This window comes from Siphateles boraxobius, unplaced genomic scaffold (assembly GCF_051911475.1).
Source record: "Siphateles boraxobius isolate OS27281-9 unplaced genomic scaffold, OSU_SipBor_1 13, whole genome shotgun sequence".
In the NCBI taxonomy this organism is placed as follows: Eukaryota; Metazoa; Chordata; class Actinopteri; order Cypriniformes; family Leuciscidae; genus Siphateles; species Siphateles boraxobius.
Genome location: NW_027508733.1, coordinates 19,989,336 through 20,013,283, shown reverse-complemented (window position 1 = coordinate 20,013,283; position 23,948 = coordinate 19,989,336). Strand labels below are relative to the sequence as shown.

The 23,948-nt window shown below is 40.6% G+C and overlaps 1 protein-coding gene across 3 annotated transcripts; it reads right to left on the bottom strand.

Annotated features, from left to right (window-relative positions):
* Positions 1 to 582: 582 nt before the first annotated feature.
* On the bottom strand, positions 583 to 20,605 carry tm6sf2b (transmembrane 6 superfamily member 2b). 3 transcript variants are annotated; one of them, XM_077226537.1, is made up of 11 exons: positions 20,552 to 20,605; positions 20,240 to 20,386; positions 17,243 to 17,346; positions 13,859 to 13,956; positions 13,676 to 13,779; positions 6,443 to 6,525; positions 6,239 to 6,363; positions 6,045 to 6,146; positions 5,863 to 5,955; positions 4,081 to 4,200; positions 583 to 1,018 (listed from the first exon to the last, which is right to left on the bottom strand). In XM_077226537.1, the coding sequence occupies exons 2-11, from the start codon at positions 20,323 to 20,325 to the stop codon at positions 809 to 811; spliced, it is 1,125 nt and encodes a 374-aa protein (XP_077082652.1). In that variant the 5' UTR covers positions 20,326 to 20,386; positions 20,552 to 20,605; the 3' UTR covers positions 583 to 808. The 3 variants fall into 3 exon arrangements, with proteins under 3 accessions (XP_077082652.1, XP_077082654.1, XP_077082655.1); XM_077226539.1 differs by lacking the exons at positions 20,240 to 20,386; positions 20,552 to 20,605 and adding an exon at positions 18,800 to 18,880; XM_077226540.1 differs by lacking the exons at positions 20,240 to 20,386; positions 20,552 to 20,605 and adding an exon at positions 18,238 to 18,352.
* Between the last annotated feature and the right edge of the window lie 3,343 nt (positions 20,606 to 23,948).

Below are 23,948 nucleotides of genomic sequence, written 5' to 3'. Positions count from 1 at the left end.
ATATTTGAAGCAATGACAGGTATTTAGGGGGGCTGTTTTTGTATGTTATATATTTGACAGTGTTTTACTGTGGCAGGTTCCAGTATGACTTGCATATATATTTTCAATGAACTGTATCTTGTTTTCCTGGGCAATAGTAGGCTAAAAGTGTTTATTCATTTTTATAGCCAAGAGTTTAATGTATATGTCTACACAGAAATTGACTTTCAAAAATGACCCAAACTTTAGAAATATTCACTGGAGTCTCCCCAAAATATACTAGAATACTGTATGTTATACATTACATTAAGACCTCCACTATGTCAACATTGAAATGATCGGCTAGGTTAGTCTCTCTTGTGTAGCTTGACAGACTTCTGTTCTAATTCCACTGGAACTGATTGGATCTCAGTGCTGTTTGTGTGTGCAAGCAGAAATGTTGTGCATTGCTCCTTATCAGCATGAAAAAGCTGCTGAGCAAGGGTTGCTTTTAAGGTTAGTAGTTGTAGAACTCAACCCTGTTGACATAATCATGTACATACAACGTATCCAGATGAAGGATGGTTTGTAGGATAATTGTTTATTACAGAGACCAGCCAATTATTCAAGAAAGAAGTAATTATATTTGTGTGGAAGTGGAACAGAAAGACAGAACTGGGAAAATCCACTGGGATAAAGAAAAACATCAGATTTTTATAACAGAGAAGAGAATAATCTGTTTTGACGTGTACGTTTTTTAAAGTAATAGTTCAACTATGTGAGTAAATGATGACAGAACTTCAATATTTGTGTGACCTATCCCTTTAAAGTTGATGTTTTCTCAGTGGGTTTAACTTGACTTCTTCTCATTGTTAGTTTGGCCCGAGGGTGTGATGGAAAGGAAGTAGTCCGGCTCGCGTTTGCAGCGCAGGGCGAGCAGAACAGGACCGACTGCATACAGCAGGTTGAGGAGGAGGACTGGCACCAGGGCCGTGGTGGGAATCCTGTACATTTCTGCAGTGCGTGGGTGCAGAGATGCTCCGATATGAGACCACTGGCACTGCGGTGAACAGAAACACAAGATGTTATTTTTTATGGGTTAGGGATAAAAACAATTCTCACCTGGTAGATGAACAAATAGGTGAAAAAATCCATTAAATTGAAGGATGGACCTGAGCTTGTATATTATAGAAACTTGGCCTCTGACCCAGTGGTGCATTTCTCGGAAGACATACTCGTTGCCAAACCACCAAAGTATTATGCATCTTTGGATAAATTAATTAACTACTCACAACTGTTTCCCAAAACCATATTAATTATTTTTGTTTCCTTCATTTTGCTTTATTTGATGTTCGATTCATTGCGGATCTCATTTTATATCATACTCTAAGTCAGCGGTTCTCAAAGTGTGGGGCGCGCCCCACTGGTGGGGAATAGAGACGGGACAGGTGGGGTGCGCCAAACGGGAGGAAATTTTCCTTTTTATGCCTTTATATCTTTATTCATTGATGGCGAGTCCGCATCGTCAACTTCATCTCTGCAGTGCCACAGAAAACACCAGTTTATTAATAAACAATTAAATGTCTTCTTGCTATTTTTTACACATTCATAATCATTACTTTTGCCGGTTCTTTGTGGCAAGCTTTATGCGTGCGCTTGAGTGCGCCAATATAACGCTCATTATCCTGTATAGCCTATTTAAGTAATTAAATCAATATAAAGGGGCGATTTGTCCAATAATGGCTTAAATGAACAACTACTAGTCGACTAGAAAAAAACTTTATTTTAATATGTGTAATATACATGTGTAATATTTTTTATTTCACGTTTTTAACAATATTATGTCAGTCCACAGCCCCCAACCAGGGGGTGCTGATGGTATGATGAGTGGCACTTTTATTTCTTTTCTATTTTTGAACTTGATACAAATTTTGACACAACTGCACTTTTATTTTCTTTATTTTTGAACTTGCTGTTATTTGATGTAGATAGTTAGTTTGTATTTATATACAACTTGTTACTATACTGATACTACTTGTTACTTCAATAAATTGGAACATTTTAAGCTTGTTGCGTATTTCATTAGCATTTTTGTTGTGGCGATGGGGGCAGGTGGGGCTTGAAAATTCCCCCTTGTCCAAAGTGGGGAATGACCGAAATAGTTTGAGAACGCTCGTTAACAAATATCTAATGAGCCAATCACATGGCAGCAACTCAATGCATTTAGGCATGTAGACATGGTCAACATAACCATCTCTAGGGTTTACAGAGAATGGCCCGAAATAGAGAAAATATCCAGTGAGCAGTAGTTCTGTGTGTGAAAATGGCTTGTTGATGTCAAAGGTGAGAGGGAGAATGGCCACACTGGTTCGAGCTGACAGAAAAACAACAGTAACTCAAATTACCACTCGTTACAACCAAGGTTTGCAGAAGAGCATCTCTGAACACTCAACAGGTCGCAGAAGACCCCACTAGTGACACTCCTGACAGATAAGAACAGAAAACTGAGGCAACAATTCACCTAAATTGGACAATAGAAGATTGGAAAAAGGTTGCCTGGTCTGATGAGTCTCAATTTCTGCTGCGACACTCAGATGGTATCATGGTAGAGTCAGAATTTGGTGTAAACAACATGAAAGGATGAATCCATCCCATCATTTATCAACGATTCAGGCTGCTGCTGGTGGTGTAAAGATATTTTCTTGGCACACTTTGAGTATTGTTACTTACAATCTCCATCCCTTTATGACCACAGTCAGTGTATCATCTTCTGATGGTTACTTCCAGTGGGATATCATCTTCTGATGGCTACATCAATAGGATAACACTCAAATGGCCTCCACAGTCACCACATCTCAAAACAATAACGTATTTTTGTGATGTATGGAATGGGACATTTGCATAAGGAATGTTTTCAGCACCTTGTTGAATCTATGTCATGAAGAATTAAGCGCCAGTTCTGAAGGCAAAAGTGGTCCAACCTTATACTAGGAAGGTGAACTGAATAAAGTGGACGGTGAGTGTGTATATATATATATATATATATATATATATATATATATATATAGACACTCACCGTCCACTTTATTCAGTTCACCTTCCTAGGTGCTATTGAATAATACTATGGAAGTCCACGTCATACTAACAATAATCTATTTTCTAGCTGTAGTTCCAACCACGTAAAGTTTGCAAAGCTGTTTGCGAATTTTCGATGGAACTATGGTTTCAGGAAATGCTGAATCATTTAACCATGCTAGTAATGAGGAAATTTGTGACAATAGTTGACTATTGATGCTTTAGGGAAACACACCCCAGGGGTCGGATTCACAGAGCAATCTTAAGAATGAAATTTGTCTGCTATTTTATTAAAAGTATTCCCAAAAGCATTTCTTAAAAGTATTCTTAGATTTTTTTCTTAAGATTGTTTTAAAGAGAAAACTTGAGAAGAATTTGAGTTCCTGAAAAAGATTTTCTTAAAAACAATCGTAAAAAAAAACTTTTAAAGTTAAAGAACAGAATTTATATTTAAGAAAAAACTGGGAACATTCTTACAAACTTAGAATTATTTTAAGAAACTTTTGAAGAAGTTTTTTGTGAACACCTTAGCAACTGTATAGCAACACAAATCCATACAAACTAGAAATGCTAGAATCTATTTTTGTATTGCACTTTTGTAAAGTGTAATGATAGGAACTCATCCAGGACCTTGCCATGTATTTTTTAGAAGCTTCTGCCTATGGGTAAGTAGATGAATAGACGGCAATGACATCCTCTCAGCTCTGAGGAGGCGTTCATTAGTATGTAGAGCTGGAGATCTACAGTGAAACTCCTAGAGTCCTGTTCTATGGAGGTCTTTGATTAGGAATGCTCACTGCTCAGACCTCATACTGGGGTTAAAGGGGTGCTGGATGAGCTTGTTCAGACCAGGCCTTTGATCGTGGTTCTGTTTGATAGTCCCTTTCTATAACATCAGCATACAGTAGATGAAAATCTCTAGATTCAGCCAGTAACTATGGAGGAAGTATACCTCAGATGTTAGATAAACTACAATTTCTTGCAGATGTTTTCTTGCTTTCTCCTTACAGATTTGGCCCAATATTGGTGACGTTTTCCTAATCTTACCTGTAAAATGGCACCTGCTAAATATACCGTCCAATCGAGCATCCAAGTGCAGCCAGGTGTGCACAGCCCGTATGCAAATGAACCTAGCATAGGGAGCGCATGGAATAGGAGCAGCAACATCTGGAACAGAAAAGACATGCAACAAGTATTATTTTAGTCTGAGTGTCAACACTACATGCCTTGCCTCTACACGCCAGTGCTTTGATGGCAAATTAATGCGGTCCAGCTCAATTCCCAAGGGCACCAGCGCTGCCGCAGCAATGCACTCTCGCTGAATACAGATCAGCCCGACTGCATTGAGTTCACACCATCATTCATACTTATTGAGGCTTAAAAACACAAACATGGAAGCATTACCCACGATTAGACCCTAAACAAAGCCTGTTTGTGTTGCATAGCAAGTGGTGACTTTCATTGGAGTTACAACAAGCTGTGAAAGTCATGGAATCTAGATACATATAGAATTTATTTTTATTGCTTGATTTTAAATAGGGACTTGGACCAAAAATGTTTTCTCAAACATGCTTATTTATAACAAATATATAAATAAAAGGTGCTAATTTTTTATTTACATTAAGTTATGAATAAACTTTTTAAGGCATTTAAGTTGTATATATATATAAAAATATATATATATATAAACATAAAATAAGCACTTTATTTTCTGTATATAAATAAACAACAAATTGCTTGATTATATTAAGTTGCTATATTTATAGTTTAGATATTAATTTATAATACATTATATTAAGAAAATAAAATATAATAATAAATATAAAATATGTACATATAGTTTTATTTGTAGTGCTTACTTTATATTTATATTTTTAATGTAAGCTAATAAAATAAATATATGTAATTAAAATAATGATTTATCTATAACTTAAAATAAATATAAAGTAAGAATTTATTTAGAAATTAATGGAAATTTTTAATACCCAAACAAAATCTTATTTTTTGAGATATCAAGTTAAAATTTGGAACATAACTTGTATATATATATATATATATATATATATATATATATATATATATATTGTTTTATTGTTATTATTAATAATAATAATAGTAATAATATATTACCAAAAATAATATATATTATTATTTTATATAATAAAGTAAGCATTTTAATTAAATTGTCTTCCTTTATGAGTTGGATCAATTTGAGTGGAAATAACAGTAAGAGGAATTTACCATGCCCAATATATATAAATATTCTCACCAACACTCTTCCATCCCTGAGAGCACAGGTATTATGCGATCGAAGCAGGTCTCTGTCCCCTGAACAAACATGCGTGTTGGTGTCCCTTCCTTCCTTATCAAACACATTACTACGCATGTCACACTCTCTCCGACACGTCTCCTTGTTTGAGTTGATGGAGGGGCTCAGCCAGGACTCATGGGTGGGATTAGCTTATCAAGTTCTCACAGCACATCTCCTGCCTGATCGATGGGCCACCATTGTGCTTCGGCTCCAGCTAGAACAAGGACTTTTGATAACCTACTGACCGAGCTAAAACCCCAATCTAAACAAAAACATATCCACGATACCTATGTGGTTGGTTGAGGCAGGAGGGATATTCTTGGACTACCTAAGGTGACAATAAGCCACCCACCTTACTGAGTTCTAATGATGAGTAATACCTTTCTAGAAGGTACCGTACAGTTATTTGCTTAATGCTATAAAGCTTAGGGTATTACGAAGCAAAGTATGCTTCAGGGTTGCCTTAAGCAGATCTGCTTGAATGTGATTTCTTTCAGAATATGTGAATATGTGCTCACCATAACTTTGGGGAAGCCCACAGGATCCTTCAGATAAGGTTCATATTCTGTGACATATCTGTTGAGGATTTCCAATGGGCAATCAAGAACTGCCTGTATGGATAGAGATAGGAGTTTCTTTGTCCCAACAGATTTTGACTGAATTATAGAACATACAGAGCGTATGATTACCATCAACTTACCAGTCCTCTAAAGACAGTGAATCCCATGGCAGCCACTAGATAAACCACAAAGAGCAGGTCCAGGGGGCGCCATATTAAGGCTTTTTTCTGCTCACGTTCAGCCTGAGAGATACAAGCACTATTGTTCAAATGATACAGATTCTGTGAGGAAAATATTAACTATTGACCAAGGTCCGCGGTGTCTGGTTCTTCACCTTGGATGCACCCACAAGAGGCATATCCCTTGGCCTGGAGAACAGGGACACTGCTCCCCATATGGGCACCAACAGAAAAGGAATGTTGAGCCAGAAGGCAGGGCGGATCTCTGAGCCATATTTACCTGCATATAAAATGTACTTGAGAACCATCTTATATAATGCTTAGCATGAATATTTGATCTTTTATTTATTTTGACTCACCAACTACGATTCCAGGTACAAACACAATCATGTTGCCGCACAGTGATCCAGCCCAAAAAAGCCCCAAAGTGCGATATTGTTGTCTGGGGCAATAGGACACATTCATTTAGGTTTATAAAACGGTTAGTTCCAGTCCTTGATTCTGATTAGTCAATAGCTGTGTTTTATTCACGATAAAACATGGCTATGACCGCTTCACCCTACAGTTCTATGTATCACTACACAACACCGTGTGTGTGTGTGTGTGTGTGTGTGTGTGTGTGTGTGTGTGTGTGTGTGTGTGTGTGTGTGTGTGTGTGTGTGTGTGTGTGTGTGTGTGTGTGTGTGTGTGTGTGTGTGTGTGTGTGTCCGCTAGCAACCACTTTTAGCAACGTAAACATATGTTTGTTCTCATCGGTCTTTGTCAGACACGTGGGTTTGTTGTGTGTGACGTCACCGCGGCACCATTTTTGCGGTATCGCTGCTGACTGTGAGCATTGAAGAGAGAGCAAAACTGGAGAAGCACAAAAAAAACTGAGAAAATACCGTACCGCAATAAACTCAATAAAGATGTCAGGTACCGTTATTTGGAGAAATTGTCATCCATTCAGAACATAGATCCATATATGAGCTGACTGCAGTAATTAGGAGTGCTGACCCCATACTGCTTTCTCCATCCTCATTACTTGGACATTGTCAACTACTGTATCTTGTTTATGGTATAAGCGCATATACCAGTGAACAATTTAAAAACTATAAATCTCTTGAAGCCCACGGACATTTCACCAATGGCTGGGTACAGAATTTATTTACATTCCCACCGAAGGACTGCGACAACACAGTAACAGCAAAGATAGGTTTTCTGTAATGATTATGATGATGTCATGTTAAGGATGGTTTGTTTAGTTTGAACGTGTTGCGAGTAGGAATCATTTTAAATAATCGAATACTAACCTCTTTTCACGCTTTTTTGCCTTTATTGAATCAATTTCACAAACCAATGCCTAAGACAATAAAACTTCTTGGTTACTAACGTAATCTCATTTCCCTGAGAGTAGGGAACGAGTATTGCGTAAGATAGCTTACGCTATGGGAAAACTCATTTTCTCGAGAATATTAAAGCAATTTTTTTTAAACGCAGGGCAGCTGTACAGCAGACAAACAGCTGAGCGCCTTAGCTTGCTCACAGGCTGTGCTGCGGCAACTGCACGAACCTATGGCGAGTCGGCTAGGATGTGCGAACCAATCAGGACGCTTCTCAGGGAACCGAGGTTACGTTAGTAACCGAGACGTTCCCTTTCAGGGGTCTCTCGTATTGCGCAAGTTAGCTTACGCTATGGGAACCCCTTTCAAAACGCTGTGCATGCTTAAAAACTTCGCCCCATACTATAGCCTAGGGCCAAGCACCCAAGGCTCATAGAAGAGTAAAGTTAATATGGCCAGATCAGTAATGAGCCTTATATATCAAAAGAATAGGGATGGGCCTTATAAGGGGCCATTCTCCTTCTTATATGGTATATAGACCCGCAGTTCATGTTTATCCAGGACCAGACAGACGTCAGGCCTTATAATTGTGAAATATGCTTAACACTTTATTCATACAGAAAGAACCCTCGCTTGCAAAGAGGGCACTTCTATATTACAAAACCTCATAAATGTGGATGGTAAGATCCAGCCTGCCGCCGCACAAATATCTTCAATTGGTATTCCACTTGACCATTACCCCGACGAGGCCATGCCCCTCGTGGAATGAGCTTTGATGCCTATAGGACAACGGAGGCCCTTAGACTCATAAGATGTACCTGCATTTACAGTAGATAGCATTTTCCTTCAGGTCAGTCCTATATTCGTAATAAAAAATCTGTTTGAATGTCCGCTGCAATGTATTGTCCTTTGTAGTGAGGGGGGCGTGGTTCAGCAAGGTCTGCAGCAGGAGAACGTTGGTGGTGCCGAGCGGTAAGAAAGTAGGTCAAGTGCAAAATGATGAACACCTGTTTCTGATTGCAGTGATTGGCGCGGGGATACCCGGATAGAAGCCGGGGCGGTACGGGAATTCGAGGAGAGAGAAGGACTGGGATCTTGTACACACACGGACTGAGTTCTGATTCCTGCTAAAGGACTGTTTATTTTCCCTGAAGAATGCTATAGTTTACCTATGGTCAAGGCGCCCCGCGCAACTTTCTTTCCTTTTTGTCCTTTTCTAAATAAAGTGTACAAGACCCAGTCACACCGACCCTTGTCTTCTTCCATCCTCACAATACTGAACCTGAACGTCATTACACTGGTGCCGAAACCCGGGATGGAAGAAGGAGCCGCCGCCAGATCATCTCCGTCGCCACTTGAGGACATCGTCCACGCGCTCGCGGGACTCCACCAGGAACAACATCGGGCCCTGTTGGATGTCAAAGAGGAGCAAGAACGGAGGTTCGAGATGCTCCTCAGGGCCCAACGAGAGGACCGCGAGCTGTTCCGGAGCTGGATAGACCGGGAGGCTCGGGCCGCCCCCTCAACACCAGCTGCTGCCTCGGCCATTTCCATACCGCTACACAAAATGGGGCCTCATGACGACCCGGAGGCATTCCTTGACTTGTTCGAGAAGACGGCCGAGGCTGGGGGCTGGCCCCTGTCGGACTGGCCAGTGCGGCTGATTCCCCTGTTGTCCGGGGAGGCGCAGATCGCCGCACAACAACTGCCAGTCCAAAACCTCCTGGTCTATCAGGACCTGAGGCGCGCCATCCTCCAGCGGGTCGGTCGGACCCCTGAGGAAAGCAGACAGCGATTCCGGTCGTTAGAACTCGGGGAGTCTGGCCGACCCTTCGTTTTCGCGCAACAGCTCCGGGACGAGTGCCGCAAGTGGCTGATGGCTGGAGGTCGCGACGTCGAGGGAGTGATCGATCAGGTGGTACTGGAGCAGTTCGTGGCGAGGCTGCCCAAGAAGACTGCGCAGTGGGTCCAGTGCCACTGCCCGACGTCGCTGGACCAGGCCATCCAATTGGCGGAGGACCAGCTGGTGGCCACCTGTGCTACACCCCGACCAGTGCCGAGGTGGAGGTCTGGGAGCGCTACAGAGCACAGTGAGGGTCCGAGGGCGCCTCCGCGGAAGTTTATCTCCCGGACCAGCGGCGTTCCAACGCCGGCGTTTGCGCTCTCCCCACGCCAACCACTTGACCCGCTTCCTGCCACTGGAGCGGCGGGGAGGTCTGGGCCGGCCTGTAGGCGTTGCGGGGACCTTGGTCATTTGATTTACCCGTGTCCAGTGATGGAGGTGGGGACGCTGGTCAGGGTCCCGACACACCGCAGGCTGCCCCCGGTTAAGGCGGACAGTACCAAATTCCGGTGAGCATAAATGGGGGTACGTATCAGGCTTTGGCGTCTTGTCGTGAATGTCAACTGGTGAATCCGCCGGCCAACCCAAAAGCACCTTTGTGCCCTCTTCCTTTGATGGAGGTCCCCTTCGAGAGAATTGGTATGGACCTCATCGGGCCATTAGAGCGATCTGCACGGGGGCATCGCTTTGCATTAGTCCTAGTGGATTATGCAACGCGTTACCCAGAAGCAGTGCCACTTCGCACTATTTCCGCGAAGAGCGTGGCGAGTACAACTGTTTCATTTAATCTCCCGGGTGGGAATCCCAAAAGAGATTCTCACCGATCAAGGCACGGCGTTTCTGTCACGTACGATTCACAAGCTTTACGAATTATTGGGCATTAAACCGATTCGCACCAGCGTCTATCACCCACAAACGGACGGACTGGTGGAACGGTTCAATAGCACGTTAAAATCCATGATTCGGAAGTTCGTTCACGAAGACGGCAAAAATTGGGATAAGTGGCTAGAACCCCTCTTGTTCGCTGTATGCGAGGTCCCCCAAGCCTCCACGGGGTTTTCCCCCTTTGAGCTTCTCTATGGGCGTCAGCCCCGCGGGGGTGCTGGATGTGCTTAGAGAAACTTGGGAGGACGGACCTTCGAATAGCAAAAACGAAATTCTATATGTCATGGACCTGAGAACAAAACTCCACACTTTGGGGCGGCTTTCTATGGAAAATTTGTTACAGGCCCAGGACACGCAAAGTCGGTTGTACAACAGGGGGACTAGGTTACGAGAATTTGCACAGGGAGATAAAGTACTTGTATTGCTTCCCACGTCCAGTTCCAAATTACTCGCAAAGTGGCAAGGACCCTTTGAGGTTACACGGCGAGTGGGATATCTCAATTATGAGGTCATTCGAACAGATAGGAACGGGGCATGTCAAATTTATCACCTCAATCTTCTAAAAAAGTGGAATGAGGTGGAATCAGTAATGCTGGCATCGGTGATGATTGGGGAGGAGGATCTCGGTCCAGAGACGAGCTCAAAATCACAATCTCTCGCTCTGGCACTTGGAGGAGACCACCTCTCGCCGGTCCAGATTACTGATATTCATAAGTTACAAGCAGAATTTGCTGACGTGTTTTCGCCTCTGCCTGGTCGAACGAATCTCATTCAGCACCACATTGAGATAGATCCGGGCGTAGTAGTGCGTAGCCGGCCATACAGGTTGCCTGAACATAAAAGAAAGAGGTTCAGGAGGAATTAGAGGCTATGCTGGACATGGGGGTAATAGAAGAATCCAATAGTGAGTGGGCGAGCCCGATAGTTTTAGTGCCTAAAACTGACGGCTCGATCCGCTTCTGTGTGGATTATCGCAAAGTGAATGCCGTGTCGAAATTCGACGCGTAATCCAATGCCTTGGGTTGATGAGCTACTTGACCGGCTGGGTACTGCTTGATTTTATTCAACACTGGATTTAACGAATGGATATTGGCAGATCCCCTCAACTCCAATGTCCAAAGAAAAAACAGCTTTCACCACGCCGTTTGGATTGCACCAATTTGTCACGCTTCCTTTTGGGTTGTTCTGGGCTCCGACGACCTTCCAGCCCCTGATGGACAGAATTCTCCGGCCGCATGCTGCATATGCCGCTGCCTACTTGGATGATATCATAGTAACGACTGGCAGCGTAATATGCAGCATTTGCGGGCTGTCCTCGGAGCGCTGCGGGGGGCTGGGCTCACGGTCAACCCAAAGAAGTGTGCAGTTGGGCGTGTGGAAGTCAGGTATCTGGGTTTCCACTTGGGTCATGGGCAGGTGTGTCCCCAAATTGATAAGACAGCAGCAGTTGCGACCTGCCCAAGACCTAAGACCAAAAAGGAGGTTAGACAGTTCCTGGGGCTGGCGGGATATTATAGAAGGTTTGTGCCTAATTATTCGGACCTCGCTAGCCCGCTGACTGATCTAACTAAAAAGGATGCACCAGATACCGTCCAGTGGACGAAGCAGTGTCAGCAGGCCTTTACCCAGATAAAGGCTGCTCTGTGTGGCGGGCCGCTTTTACAGGCTCCTAACTTTTCTCTCCCTTTTATTGTGCAGACTGAAGCATCGGACAGGGGGTTGGGCGCAGTCCTGTCCCAGGTGATGGAGGGGGGGGGGAGCGGCCGGTGCTGTACATTAGTCGTAAGCTTTCGAAGAGAGAGACTCAGTACAGCACCATTGAAAAGGAATGCCTGGCCATCAGGTGGGCCGTTCTCACCCTCCGCTACTATCTCTTGGGGCGGGAGTTCACCCTCTGTTCGAACCATGCTCCCCTGCAATGGCTCCACGCATGAAGGATACCAACGCGCCGATCACCCGTTGGTATCTAGCGTTACAACCGTTTAAATTTCAGGTGGTCCACAGGCCGGGTGTACAGATGGCTGTGGCCGACTTTCTTTCCAGGAGGAGGGGGGGGATGTTGCAGTCCGGATGGCTCCCCGGCCTGAATCGGGCGGTGGGGGTTTGTAGTGAGGGGGTCGTGGTTCAGCGAGGTCTGCAGCAGGAGAACGGGGGCAGAGCTGAGCGGTAAGAAAGTAGGTAAAGTGCAAAATGACGAACACCTGTTTCTGAATGCAGTGATTGGCGTGGGGAGACCAGATAAAAGCCGGGCGGTACAGGAGTTCGAGGAGAGAGAAGGACTTGGATCTTGTACACACACGGACTGAGTTTTGATTCCTGCCAAAGGACTGCTTATTTTCCCTGAAGAGTGCTATAGTTTACCTATGGTGAAGGCGCCCCGCGCAACTTTCTTTCCTTTTTGTCTTTTTCTAAATAAAGTGTACAAGACCCAATCACACCGACCCTTGTCTTCTTCCATCCTCACAATACTGAACCTGAACGTCATTACATCGTTTTAACAGTTAAAGGGACACTCGGCAACTCTAGCTATTTCTTCGCTGATTTTCACTTTTGTTGTCGCATGTTTTCTCAACGAGCTCCCCCTACAGCTGTGAGGCGTATATTTCACAACAATGTCGTAAAAAAACTCACTTGCGGCACCCTCCTCCCCCTTTCCACCGCTGCTCATCTGCATTTGATATTATCGGAGCCGGCCAACTTTATCATGTGGAGCTATGTCTACCGAGGTGGGTCAACATACACATTGAGGGCGGCGTGTGTGTTTATGTCGAATTGCCGTAAAGCAGTTTGTGTTTCTCGCTCGTTCTTGCTTCTCACAAGACTTCCTATTTCGAACTTACCGGGACGTTAGTCCCCATGTTGCAAGGTTGGTTTTCCGCCTAGGAACGTTTGGGGGAGCGGGGAAAGTCACCATTCTCACCAGAAAAGGTTATTAAACCATCCAAATGATTTCTAAGCGGTTTTATTAAGTTTATAAATAGTTGCCGAATGCCCCTTTAAGGGGTTTTCCCGTGCCCTGACACACTAGTCATTTGTCAGTTGCGTCATGCTTTTCTGTGTTCACAACAAGTTTGTCCTTTCAATATAAAACTCTTCTCTCCTGACTGACTCACTCATAAAGTCTTTTCCCCCATCTAATGGTGAAATAATGTAACTTCTGCTTCTGTTTATGGTCGGGGACTATTTTTTCCAGCTGAAGGAAGGCTTTTAGTGATTTCACTTCATGAAAGTTGCACTAATGCATATTTTTGACTTTAATATTGTGTGGTAACCGTTTTATAAAACCAATAAGGTACTCGAGGCTAGTGCTGTATCGTGAATAAGTCACGGCTGAAGGGCGTTGTTAGGCACAACGCGAAGTGGAGTGCTTGCATTGCACCCCTTTCAGCCGTGACTTATTCACGAAAAGCCACTAGCCTCGAGTACCAATATTGCTTACATATCAACCTCCTTTTAAACATCACTGCATGTAGGCCTACTTTCATGTCATGTTTGTTCTTGCCAGTGTCACCACCTTATTTCTAAAGAATTAAATGTCAAACCTGTTTGACATGCGGTGTACCAGTATCAGGTAGATGATGAAGTGCACTACACCATCCCAATAGCACATCATGATAGCATAGGGTGTACCAAGATACGGCTCCCCCTGGAAAACCAGCAAAACCATTGTCAGACAGGTAGGTTTAGATATCAACTTGGCTTTCTCCTCACAATAGCCTACTGACCGTTTTCTGGTAGAACTCCATGAATCCTGAGGCGAAGCCATCGTATTCTAGAGCGCTCGTGAGGTCAATGACACACGTGAAGGAAAACTCTGCAAAAACTGAACAAAAAAGTCATTATGTATACACAAATACTCGTCTGTTCTTTACGTTACGTATAGAAATGTATTGGTTTTTGGTTGCTTGCAACATTTTAGTCTATGTACGTGTAGAGCTGGAAGTAGAACTTGTCTACCGTCCTCAACGAAATTATAACTTTGGCTACCCGTAAATACTACGGCTCTCTGGAATACTCTATTCTGATTGGTCAATCATGACATTCAGCATTTTTCCATCACCTGCTTATATTTATTTTAAAAGTAATAATAGAACCTTTTCTTTCTCAGAAAGTAACAAACTGATCTTAACTATAACAAAGATAATTTTCAATCACTTTTTTTACATTTGAATGGCAGGCTTTATAAGAAAAAATGCATCTCCCCCAGTGGGATTGAGCTCGGCTTCATTGGCACTTTCGAATCGCTGAATTGAAATGTTTTTGTCCTTAACTCTAAGCCTTCTGTGATGTGCTTTGGGGGGGGAAACTCTCTAATAAGATGTTGCAACGCTTAACTGCCCTATCAGGAGTTAACTAGCCTACCTTTATTCTCGCTCTCTTTATTAAAAAGATTTCACTCTTACTGACTATTGATTTCTGGCAAGATGGAAGAGGATAATGATATCTACTAGTCGAGGTGTGAACAAGAAATTTATTTTTGGAATCATTTGTTGGGGGTTTTTCAGGTTTAAAGTGCAGCTGTGCCAAAAGGGCAACTTTGCGGAGACAGAGAATACCCCATGTGGCATTTCCTAAGCATCTGGGTGACAAATAATGAGTGGCAAGGGACATGAAGAAAGAAAATCCCAAGCATAGAGGCAAAAATAATGACTGTAAATGTCACCACTGAAATCTCAGACACTGGATTTAAAGGAATATTTCATCTAGACATGAAAATTCTGTCATCATTTACTTCAACCTCATGTTGTTCCCAACCTCATGTTCTTCCAAATCCATATCCCACCAAACAAAAATATATTCTAAAGCACAATCCACACCACAGTTATAATGATAACGGCACTGAGCAATACTGTAAAAACAATGACAGCCAATCAGAATCCTGAATCCAGAATCCTGCTTTAAAGAGCTCGACAGATGACAAAACTGCAGCGCATGCTTTGAATAAACGATGGGGTGGACGCTAATATAGTTATCAATATAGTTATCGTTCTTGATGTGAACGGGCCTTATGAATATTTTGCTTACGTCCCCATTAAGTTATGAAAACGTTATTTTTGAATGTTCACTGAATGTTCGAAACATCCAGTTTTTTTTAAATGTTTTAAAATCTTCTTGGTCGCATAAATGTTAAGGGAACATTCCATTTTGCAAACATATAAGAAAGTTACTTTTTAATGTTCTCTGAACGTTCTGAAGCAAGTAGTAACTCTAGGTGCATATGTCATAAATTACCGTAACGATTCTGAACTGTAAAAAGAGTTCTTGTAGAACTTGTAATTACAACGTGTAAACTTTCTGAGAGCTACCAAACTGATTACAAGTACCCTGAATTACATAATTAGATTCCAATTATATTGCGTTTTAAAATACTCGTAATCAGACTAGTTATTTTTTATTATTTTAACATTTTTATGATTTTTTTTTTATTATTAGCTTTTCATTAACCGCACGAACCCATGCAGTTCCATCATGAACCCCAGTATGGGAAACTCTGACGTAATGTAATATTTAATGCACTTCATGTTGTTGATAACAAAAAATGGAATATATTTCTTTCTCTTTGTATTTTTATATCAATATGGTACAAGATTATCCTATTCAAACCAATGTGATAAATGAGTTAAGTTAAAAGTAATCAAAAAGTAGTCAGATTATATTGCTTAAAATTTGGTACCACGTGGCGGCTGTACCACCTGACCACTGCAGATTTAAGGTGTTTTCGACTTGAAGCGGCGCTGCGCAGACCTATCGGTGTGTGACATCAAAATACCGTGAGAGCAATTCGAAAGCATACAGAGCTTTATTTACGGTAATTACGACATGGCGTGAACGCAGCTATTTTAAAAAAGTTAAACGGAAATATGTTTCATGAACGATGAATAAATAAAGTTTTTGTTTTGAGAACTTCAGATCACTTTGAACAAACATCTTATTAACGTTACGGGTAGAACATTTGTTTGAAAGAATCTTGCCAGAAAGTTCAGAGAATGTTCCCTGTTAGCAGGAATGACTTTTATTTTCCGTGGAACACAATAGAAGCTTAGTGGAATGTTCATATTGCTCTTTTTCATAAAATAAGAAAAAGGCAAAATGACAAAAAGCACATTATGTGGTTAAATAACAAAGCATTTTCATGTTTAAGTTAACTATTCCTTTAATAATCTTCTTTTCCGAGCGAAGCTCTCAGAAATATGGAATTTGTTGCTTTATTGTGAAGGAAACCGAGGGTGTAAAAATAAAGACAGGTGTGTTATTGTAACACAAATACTTTTCTTGTATCCAATTTCATGGTTGGATTGCCAGACTAGATATTGTCCACTTCCATTCTTCTAGCGTTCACGAGTATCTGACTGACAGCTTCGTAGATATGACTGCTCGAAGAGAAGCGTTGCATTGCTGTCTGCCGAGCTCAGATTCACAGTCTGATATTGAGTGTCTCTCCGTCTTTCTCGCTTTCCTTTTTCTCCCCCAAGCTCTTTAAATCCATAGGGGTCTTGGTTTAGTTTACTTGCATTACAGGTGCGATAGTGGAATTATCTTCTCTTTCATCACGACAGAGGTGGAATGACATGTGCCAGAAGACATTGTCACCTCTCAGTCACTAATCCATGATAACACCGCTATCTTTTGTGCATTACATTGCAAAATCGGACATTTTTCTATTGTGTCCATGAGAGGGAGACTGGCAATGCACAACAGAGTTTGTGTTTATTCATTTGGTTTTTTTTTTACAAATTAAACTATAAATGTATTGTGTATATACACACAATTAAATAATATTTTCATTCTTAGTTTGAGTGGCCGGGTAATCTTTTTTTTTTTTTTTATGTGATATTTAACTCAGGTGTCTCCTTTTGAAAAAACGTTATTCGTGGCTAAATTTACTACGGTGAGTTTAAATTGCTCTTGCCTTCAATGTAGTAACAAAACAAGTATGTATGGATTTATATGACCTTGCTACTACAGAAACAGGAAGGTGTCATGATCGTATTTTTTGATCATCAAATAAACAAACAACATGTGTTTATTGTTTTGAGGGTCAAAATAAAATATGGAATGAGTACATTTGGCATATTTCAAGAGTCAACAGATCAAATCAGAGCGCATACCATAGAACAAAAGATCTTTAGGAGGATTGTGGCGAGTAGCAAGGTAGACCATGAAGAACACTGCCACAAGAACAGCCACCCCGATTTCCAGAATAACCACTGGCCTGCAAATGCAAAACATTACAAACACGAGTTAAAATGAAATCAAAATTGACTTTCTGTGACTGACAGTCTCTGTAAATAGTCAAATAAAATGTAAACGCGGTCATATATGGACAGAGGAAGTTGAGAGCGTGAAAATGAACATAAAGAAGTAGTTTACATGAGTTCTCAGGAGGCGAAATGTTAGCGATTTCTCATCTGTAAAATTGGCGTACACAGACAAGTGTTTTAAAAAGGAATACAGAGGAAAAAATAGCAAGTCAGAGGAAAATTAAGAGACAAAAAAGTGACAGGATCAAAAAGAAGCAAGGTGAGAAAGAGAACATCGGTAAAGCCAGGGCTGCCAACTTTTGAGTTCAACTTAGAGTGGGAAATTGACACAAAAATCACAATTCGATGCATTGAAATTGCGATTCAGTTTCGATGTTGATTCAATTAATCTATTCGTTTGGATGTACATTAATATAGTACATGTTCATTTTTCTCAAGGGAAAAAATCTAATGTTGTACACAAGGACACACCCTGTCAGTTGGTACATAATTACTATAAGTTAATTATAATATTACCTATTAAAGGTATTATAATATGACTGACTTCACCATTGACTTCCATGTGATTACTATTCTCCATACTATGAAAGTCAATGGTGCCCACCGTGCCCCACAACTGTTTGGTTACCCATATTCTTCAAAATACAGGTTAAAATACAAAATACAAAACTCATACAGGTTTGGAAGAACTTGAAGGTGAGTAAATGATGACAGAATTTTCATTTTTGAGTGAACTATATCTTAAACTAATTTTGTAGAGATCACGTCCTTATCTACATAACACAGCTGATTGCTTGCTGTTGCATCAGCGGCCAATGTGCTGCGGCTTAACGTTCAAATACCGGTAGTGTTGCTGGTAGCAGTTTGCAGCACGCTTTTAGAAACCCTCCACCTTCCCCAGCTCCACCTGTATAGATCTGATATGGGGGTTAGTTCATGTATGTTACATGTGCAGCAGCAGCAGCAGCATGTCTTATGCTCACAGCAATGTCTGTGAATGTTTTCGCAGTAGCAAGTCTCAGTAGCAGCAGCGTAGCAGATCTATTCCACCAAGACCACATACATTAACATTGCCATTTCCATTGCCATGCCAATCTCTCTGAGCGTTGTCATGACAGTTATGATAATATGTTTTCTAAACGGTAAAGCTCCATGACACATTGTTTAAAGGTTATTTTATCAACCCTGATTGAGTAATTACACAAGATATGATACCTTACCCTCAACATACCCTCTGAAGTTAATTCATGTTTAGGCTATTTTTTGTTACTAGTGTAGAGAGATGATCGAATGAAGGGCGCTCGCATTTAGCTTGAACTGCCTGCGCTACAGTGAACTCTCACGCCACATTAAGAGCGCCAAAAAACGGTATTTTTATTGTTTGAATTAGGTAATAATACTTACAAAATGTGAAGGCTGAGACTTTGTATCATATAGAAAGTAACCTGTTCTGTATTGTCTGTCAGTGTATTGTCCGTGTCCTCATTATTCCGCGATGTGTTTTTTTTCATTGCGTGAGAATATGGAAAGTGAGAGCGTGCGTGACTCCTGGTTAAAGCCAAAGTCCCTTTAATTCTATTATTAGAATTTGGAATATTTATATTATTTTAACTATATTATCATTATAATATTAATAAAAAAAGTATTGAATGTTTAATCAAGTATTATATCTTCAAGGAAACCACCTTTGCATTCTTTAAAAAATGTACTTCTGATTAATTTTGCACAATGTCTTGTCCCCAATTAACGTATTCGACCATTCTCTTTCCTGTCTTCAGCAAGTGAGCAGAGATGAATGGTTTGGCTGCAAGAACTGTAATTACTCCAACACCCAGAGCACTAAATGAGATGGGAGAGCATGTGATAGTCGCCCTGTCCAGCCTTTACTGAGACACTTAGGCTACTGTACTACGAGGAGCTATTCAGACATAGAACACGTCTTATTGTCCACATATGAGAGTCAATACAATAGTCTAACAGAGACTGTGGTTGTTATTTATCATTGTTAATGAACGGTATAGAAATGGCATACAGTGAAATAGCAGTGAATTTACATGACCTTTACAGTTTTTTATCGTTGGATAATTTGATTAGGCCTACCCTAAACCGTTCAACTGAATCAGTTCAGCTGACTCAAAAGAATGATTCAGCATATCGGAATCGTTTTGATGACCTTCAGTAGAATATAAGAATAGCAGAAACTTCAAATGAAAATGTTGCGAATTGTAATTCCAATCTTAGGCAGTCATACTTTAGTTTAAAATTTAAATAGGCTTCTTTTTGTGATGTTTTAAGACCAGCCTGGAGAGAGATGTGCACACAAAATGTCTTCGTTTGCCAACCATATCATTTTCTTGGCCTGTACTGCTTTTGAAACTCCTAGATCATTTAAATGGTTGTAAAGTTGTGATTTTAATATTCTTTTTCAGTCAGGATATAATTTATGCAATAAAAACTATTATTATGAGGCTATAATAAAGCTATTGTTTTTTTTATATCATTAAGGCAGTAGCTTGAGTCTAGAACAAATCAGTTACTATTACATATCCTTTCACTGCCCTCAAGTGGAAGAAAGAAAGACAAAAAATACACATTTGAGTAATTATCTTCAATGAGAATGCTAAATAAATGTCACCAGTCTACAAATTATTCTTATAGTATAATCTATGATCTCCATAGTAAAACATCTAAATATGATGTATAAAAATATGTAATTTGGCAAAATGCATTTAATGTGACCAAAGTTGTTACTACAATTATTCGCACTATGTACATTTCAAACGCAACCTTTGATAAGAATGTATAATATATGATTCTGTTAACCTTGCATATTACAATACTCACTCTTGAAATGCTGGAACATTGTTCATAGTGTAAAGGACACCAAGAGCCGTCAGGGAAAACAGAAAAACGTATATCTCCTGTGCCATGACGTCTGCTTTGAAATCCGTTATGCAGTTATAATCAGTTATTCAGTCCAAGGGTCCACACCTGAGGATCGACAAGTTGTTAGAGTCAGACATGTTAAAAATATTAGCATTCAATTCTATGTCTGTTACATCAGAAACTACACTTGAAAGTCTACGGGGACTTTGCAAGTCAATAAATATTGTGCAGGTCTCTTGTGTTACAGTTTTAAAATAAACATCTACTTACCAAGCACACCTCTCCAGAAATTGTGCAGAACCCAATTTACAATGGCCCTGTGTGGGAATTGTAGGAGAATAATCGAGCCAAACAAAGGCGCTTTTGGAAAAGTAATTTGATTTTGTCATACATTTACATAATCGTGTTTACTTTTGGTCTAATTTGTCAAATGCCTTTGTGCCAAAAAAGGAAAGCTCTGCCAAAGCTGTGGCAGCCAAAGAGGCTTTTGTCGTTCTGTAAGCTAAAGAATGTACTTGTGAACTAGACTAATGAGATTTCTAAAATTATTTGATAGATAAAAGCATTTTTTTGGATATACTAAATTATTATGGGACCTATAATTATTCTTAAAAGAAGAATTTGTGGAGTTGACATTAATGTAGTACAATATAGCCTTGTACTCACCGGCCAATGTTAACTGCTTGTTAAGATCACATGGCAGAAACTCAATGCATTTAGGCATGCATGCATGGTCAAGACTGCTGAAGTTTAAACTGAGCATCAGAATGGGGAAGAAAGGTGATTTAAGTGACTTGTGGCGTGGCGTGATTGTTAGTGCTAGACGGGCTGGTCTGAGTATTTCAGAAAATGCTGATCTACTGGGATTTTCACACACAAACGTTAACAGAGAACGGTCCGAAGAAAAAGAGAAAATATCCAGTGAGCGGCAGTTCTGTGGGCGAAAATGCCTTGTTGATGTCAGAGGTCAGAAGAGAATTGCCAGGTCTCGAGCTGATATAGACAACAGTAACTCAAATAACCACTTGTTACAACAGAGGTTTGCAGAAGGGCATCTCTGAACACTCAACAGGTCGAATCTTGAAGCAGAGCAACAGCAGCAGAAGACACATGGTGTTACTCCTGTCAGATAAGAACAGGGAACTGAGGCTACAATTCACACACGCTCACCAAAATTGGACAATAGAAAATTGGAAAAGGTTGCCTGGTCTGATGAGTCTCAATTCTGGTCTGGTCTGTCTTGTATCAACCTGAACTAGTCTGTTGCTGGTGGTTTGATGATATTTTCTTGGCACACTAAAAAGGGGTCCAACCCAGTAGGCTACTAGCTAGGTGTACCTGATATAGTGATTGGTGAGTGTATGCAAATTCAGTATGGCAATATATTATACTGTAATCCACTGAAATTACCTTTATATTGCAAAACAAAACTGTGGATACAAGTTATCACCGTTCCTTCGATATTCCATATATCCACCAGGGTGCACTGTAACTAAAGAGTTGCCAAACGCATTAAATTGACAATATACAGTATCTCTGCACATAGTGCATGAGACACTTTTTTTAGATTTCCAGGCTAGAGTAGACATTATTTAAGCAAAGGCTACCACAAGGATTTTTTGTTGCAGTAATCATGAGGTTTTAAGTAAAAATGAGTCCAATTTTGAATGATTTTGATTTTAACTGAATCATTGAACTGTCTCAGGACAAGGGTGTTTTTACAAATGTCATGGTGGGGCAAGTTGTCACACATGTTTTGCTGTGATTTTATTATGGAAGTAAAATAATGTCAAATGTTTTTGAAATAAAAAGCCTGTTGAATTGCACTACTTGGAAAAAAAAATAGGCATTGCATTAACCATGCTTGCATTTTAATGCATTGTATTTTTAGGGCTTGCATTTTTATGGGCTGAAATTCAACATGGTTGAATATTTAAGCTGTGAATATTTCAATTAAAAACATTTCAAACACATTTTCATTATTAAAAATTCAATAATCCATATTCACCCTTCATAATTCACTTCCAAAATATTCTAACTGTTTAAAAATACAACCTATAATATTCAACAGGCAATTTTCGGTCCATTTTATTTCGCTTTGCAAATTCGCTTCAACAAATTCAGTGGTTCAAATTCGACAGTAAATTCAACATTGATGTCCAGGAACTGCAGGAAAAGCAGAAGATTGCCGAGCAAACTCTCCATCTGCTGTTAGTCGACCTCACCAGCAGGGTGTGCAAGCGCTTGTTGTTTACGGAGACCAGCAAAATTAGAGCAAGTCATTCATTCATAAAACTCATTTACAGCAATGTAAGTTTATTTGTGATTATTATGACGGCTGTTTTTGTTAAATTCGGTGCCTTCACGGTTACTTTGCCTGTGTAGCCTACATGCATATTTCTCTACCGTGAACGAGATCATAATGTTATTCCCCGATACGGATATACAGATCCAATGTTACATTTTTGAGGTTGACATATATTTCTCTTGGTTGTTTAGTTGCCTTAACTTTATATTGTGGCGATGTGCTGCATGCGGGCTATTAGGGTTTCCCTCAATACTTCAGGATTCCCCTGCTGGACCTGTACAACGCTTAACGTAGCTTAATGGACTAGTGATGTAAAAGTCCAAACTCACAGGCAAGCAGATGGACTCAGAATAACGCGCACAGCTGAGCGTTTCCCAGTGATAGACTGGCATAAAGATGGCTTGATGTTGGACATTCGCACATTTAGGGACCGTCTCTGAAGTTTATACGACTTTGGTATACACGTTTCTAACTTCAATAGCATTTGAATAGAACGACTTACAGTCATAAAACCAACTGTAAAGTGTTCATGTAGTGTCAGGCATAATGTGCACCCTTTGGATTTTTGGATATTTATTCAAATAAATTTAAGTTTGCTATTGAAGTTAGAAACGTACATGCCAATGTTGTATGCAACTTTAGAGACGGTCCCTAAATGTGCGAATGTCCAATGTCAAGCAAATTTTACATTGTCATTTAGCAGACGCTTTTATCCAAAGCGATTTACAGTTAAACTAACAATAGGAGAACAACAATATGCAAGTGCTATGATCCCAGTTCAAGCTAATGCAATACACGTAGGCATTTTAGGACTTTAGGACTCAGCATGAAACTTTGCGCGTAAAGTTTACAATCTGAGTCCATCTTCTTGCCTGTAGCCTATATAGTAGCCTACAGCCTACATCCCCAATAAGGTGCAAGATTGGTCTTTCATATCACTGTATGTGTTAAGCGTTTTGTCCCAACGGAAAGGGAATCCTTGAGTATGAGGTATTGAGGGAAACCGATTATAATCCTGTTCATGGTAGAGAAAGCTGATGACATGTAGAATACACAGGGAAAGTAACAATGAAGTTATTGAATGAAACATAAACACAGCTTTTGTGTGTTTATCATCTTTTCCGCATATACTGTCACAGATAATCATTTCCATTTTATGAATGAATGTCTTCGTCAACAACAAGCGCTTGCACACCCTGCTGGTGAGGTCGACTAACAGCAGATGGAGAGTTTGCTCGGCAATCTACTGCTTTTCCTGCAGTTCCTGGACGTCAATGTTGAATTTACTGTCGAATTTGAACCACTGAATTTGTGGAAGCGAATTTGCAAAGCGAAATAAAATGGACCGAAAATTGCCTG

Coding starts and splice junctions, on each gene's coding strand:
- tm6sf2b (XM_077226537.1), bottom strand. CDS start 20,325: ATGGCACAGGAGATATACGTTTTTCTGTTTTCCCTGACGGCTCTTGGT. Junction 6,147..6,238: donor CTCTTGTGGGTGCATCCAAG/GTGAAGAACCAG, acceptor TGTATCTCTCAG/GCTGAACGTGAGCAGAAAAA. Junction 1,019..4,080: donor TAGCAGGTGCCATTTTACAG/GTAAGATTAGGA, acceptor TGTTCACCGCAG/TGCCAGTGGTCTCATATCGG.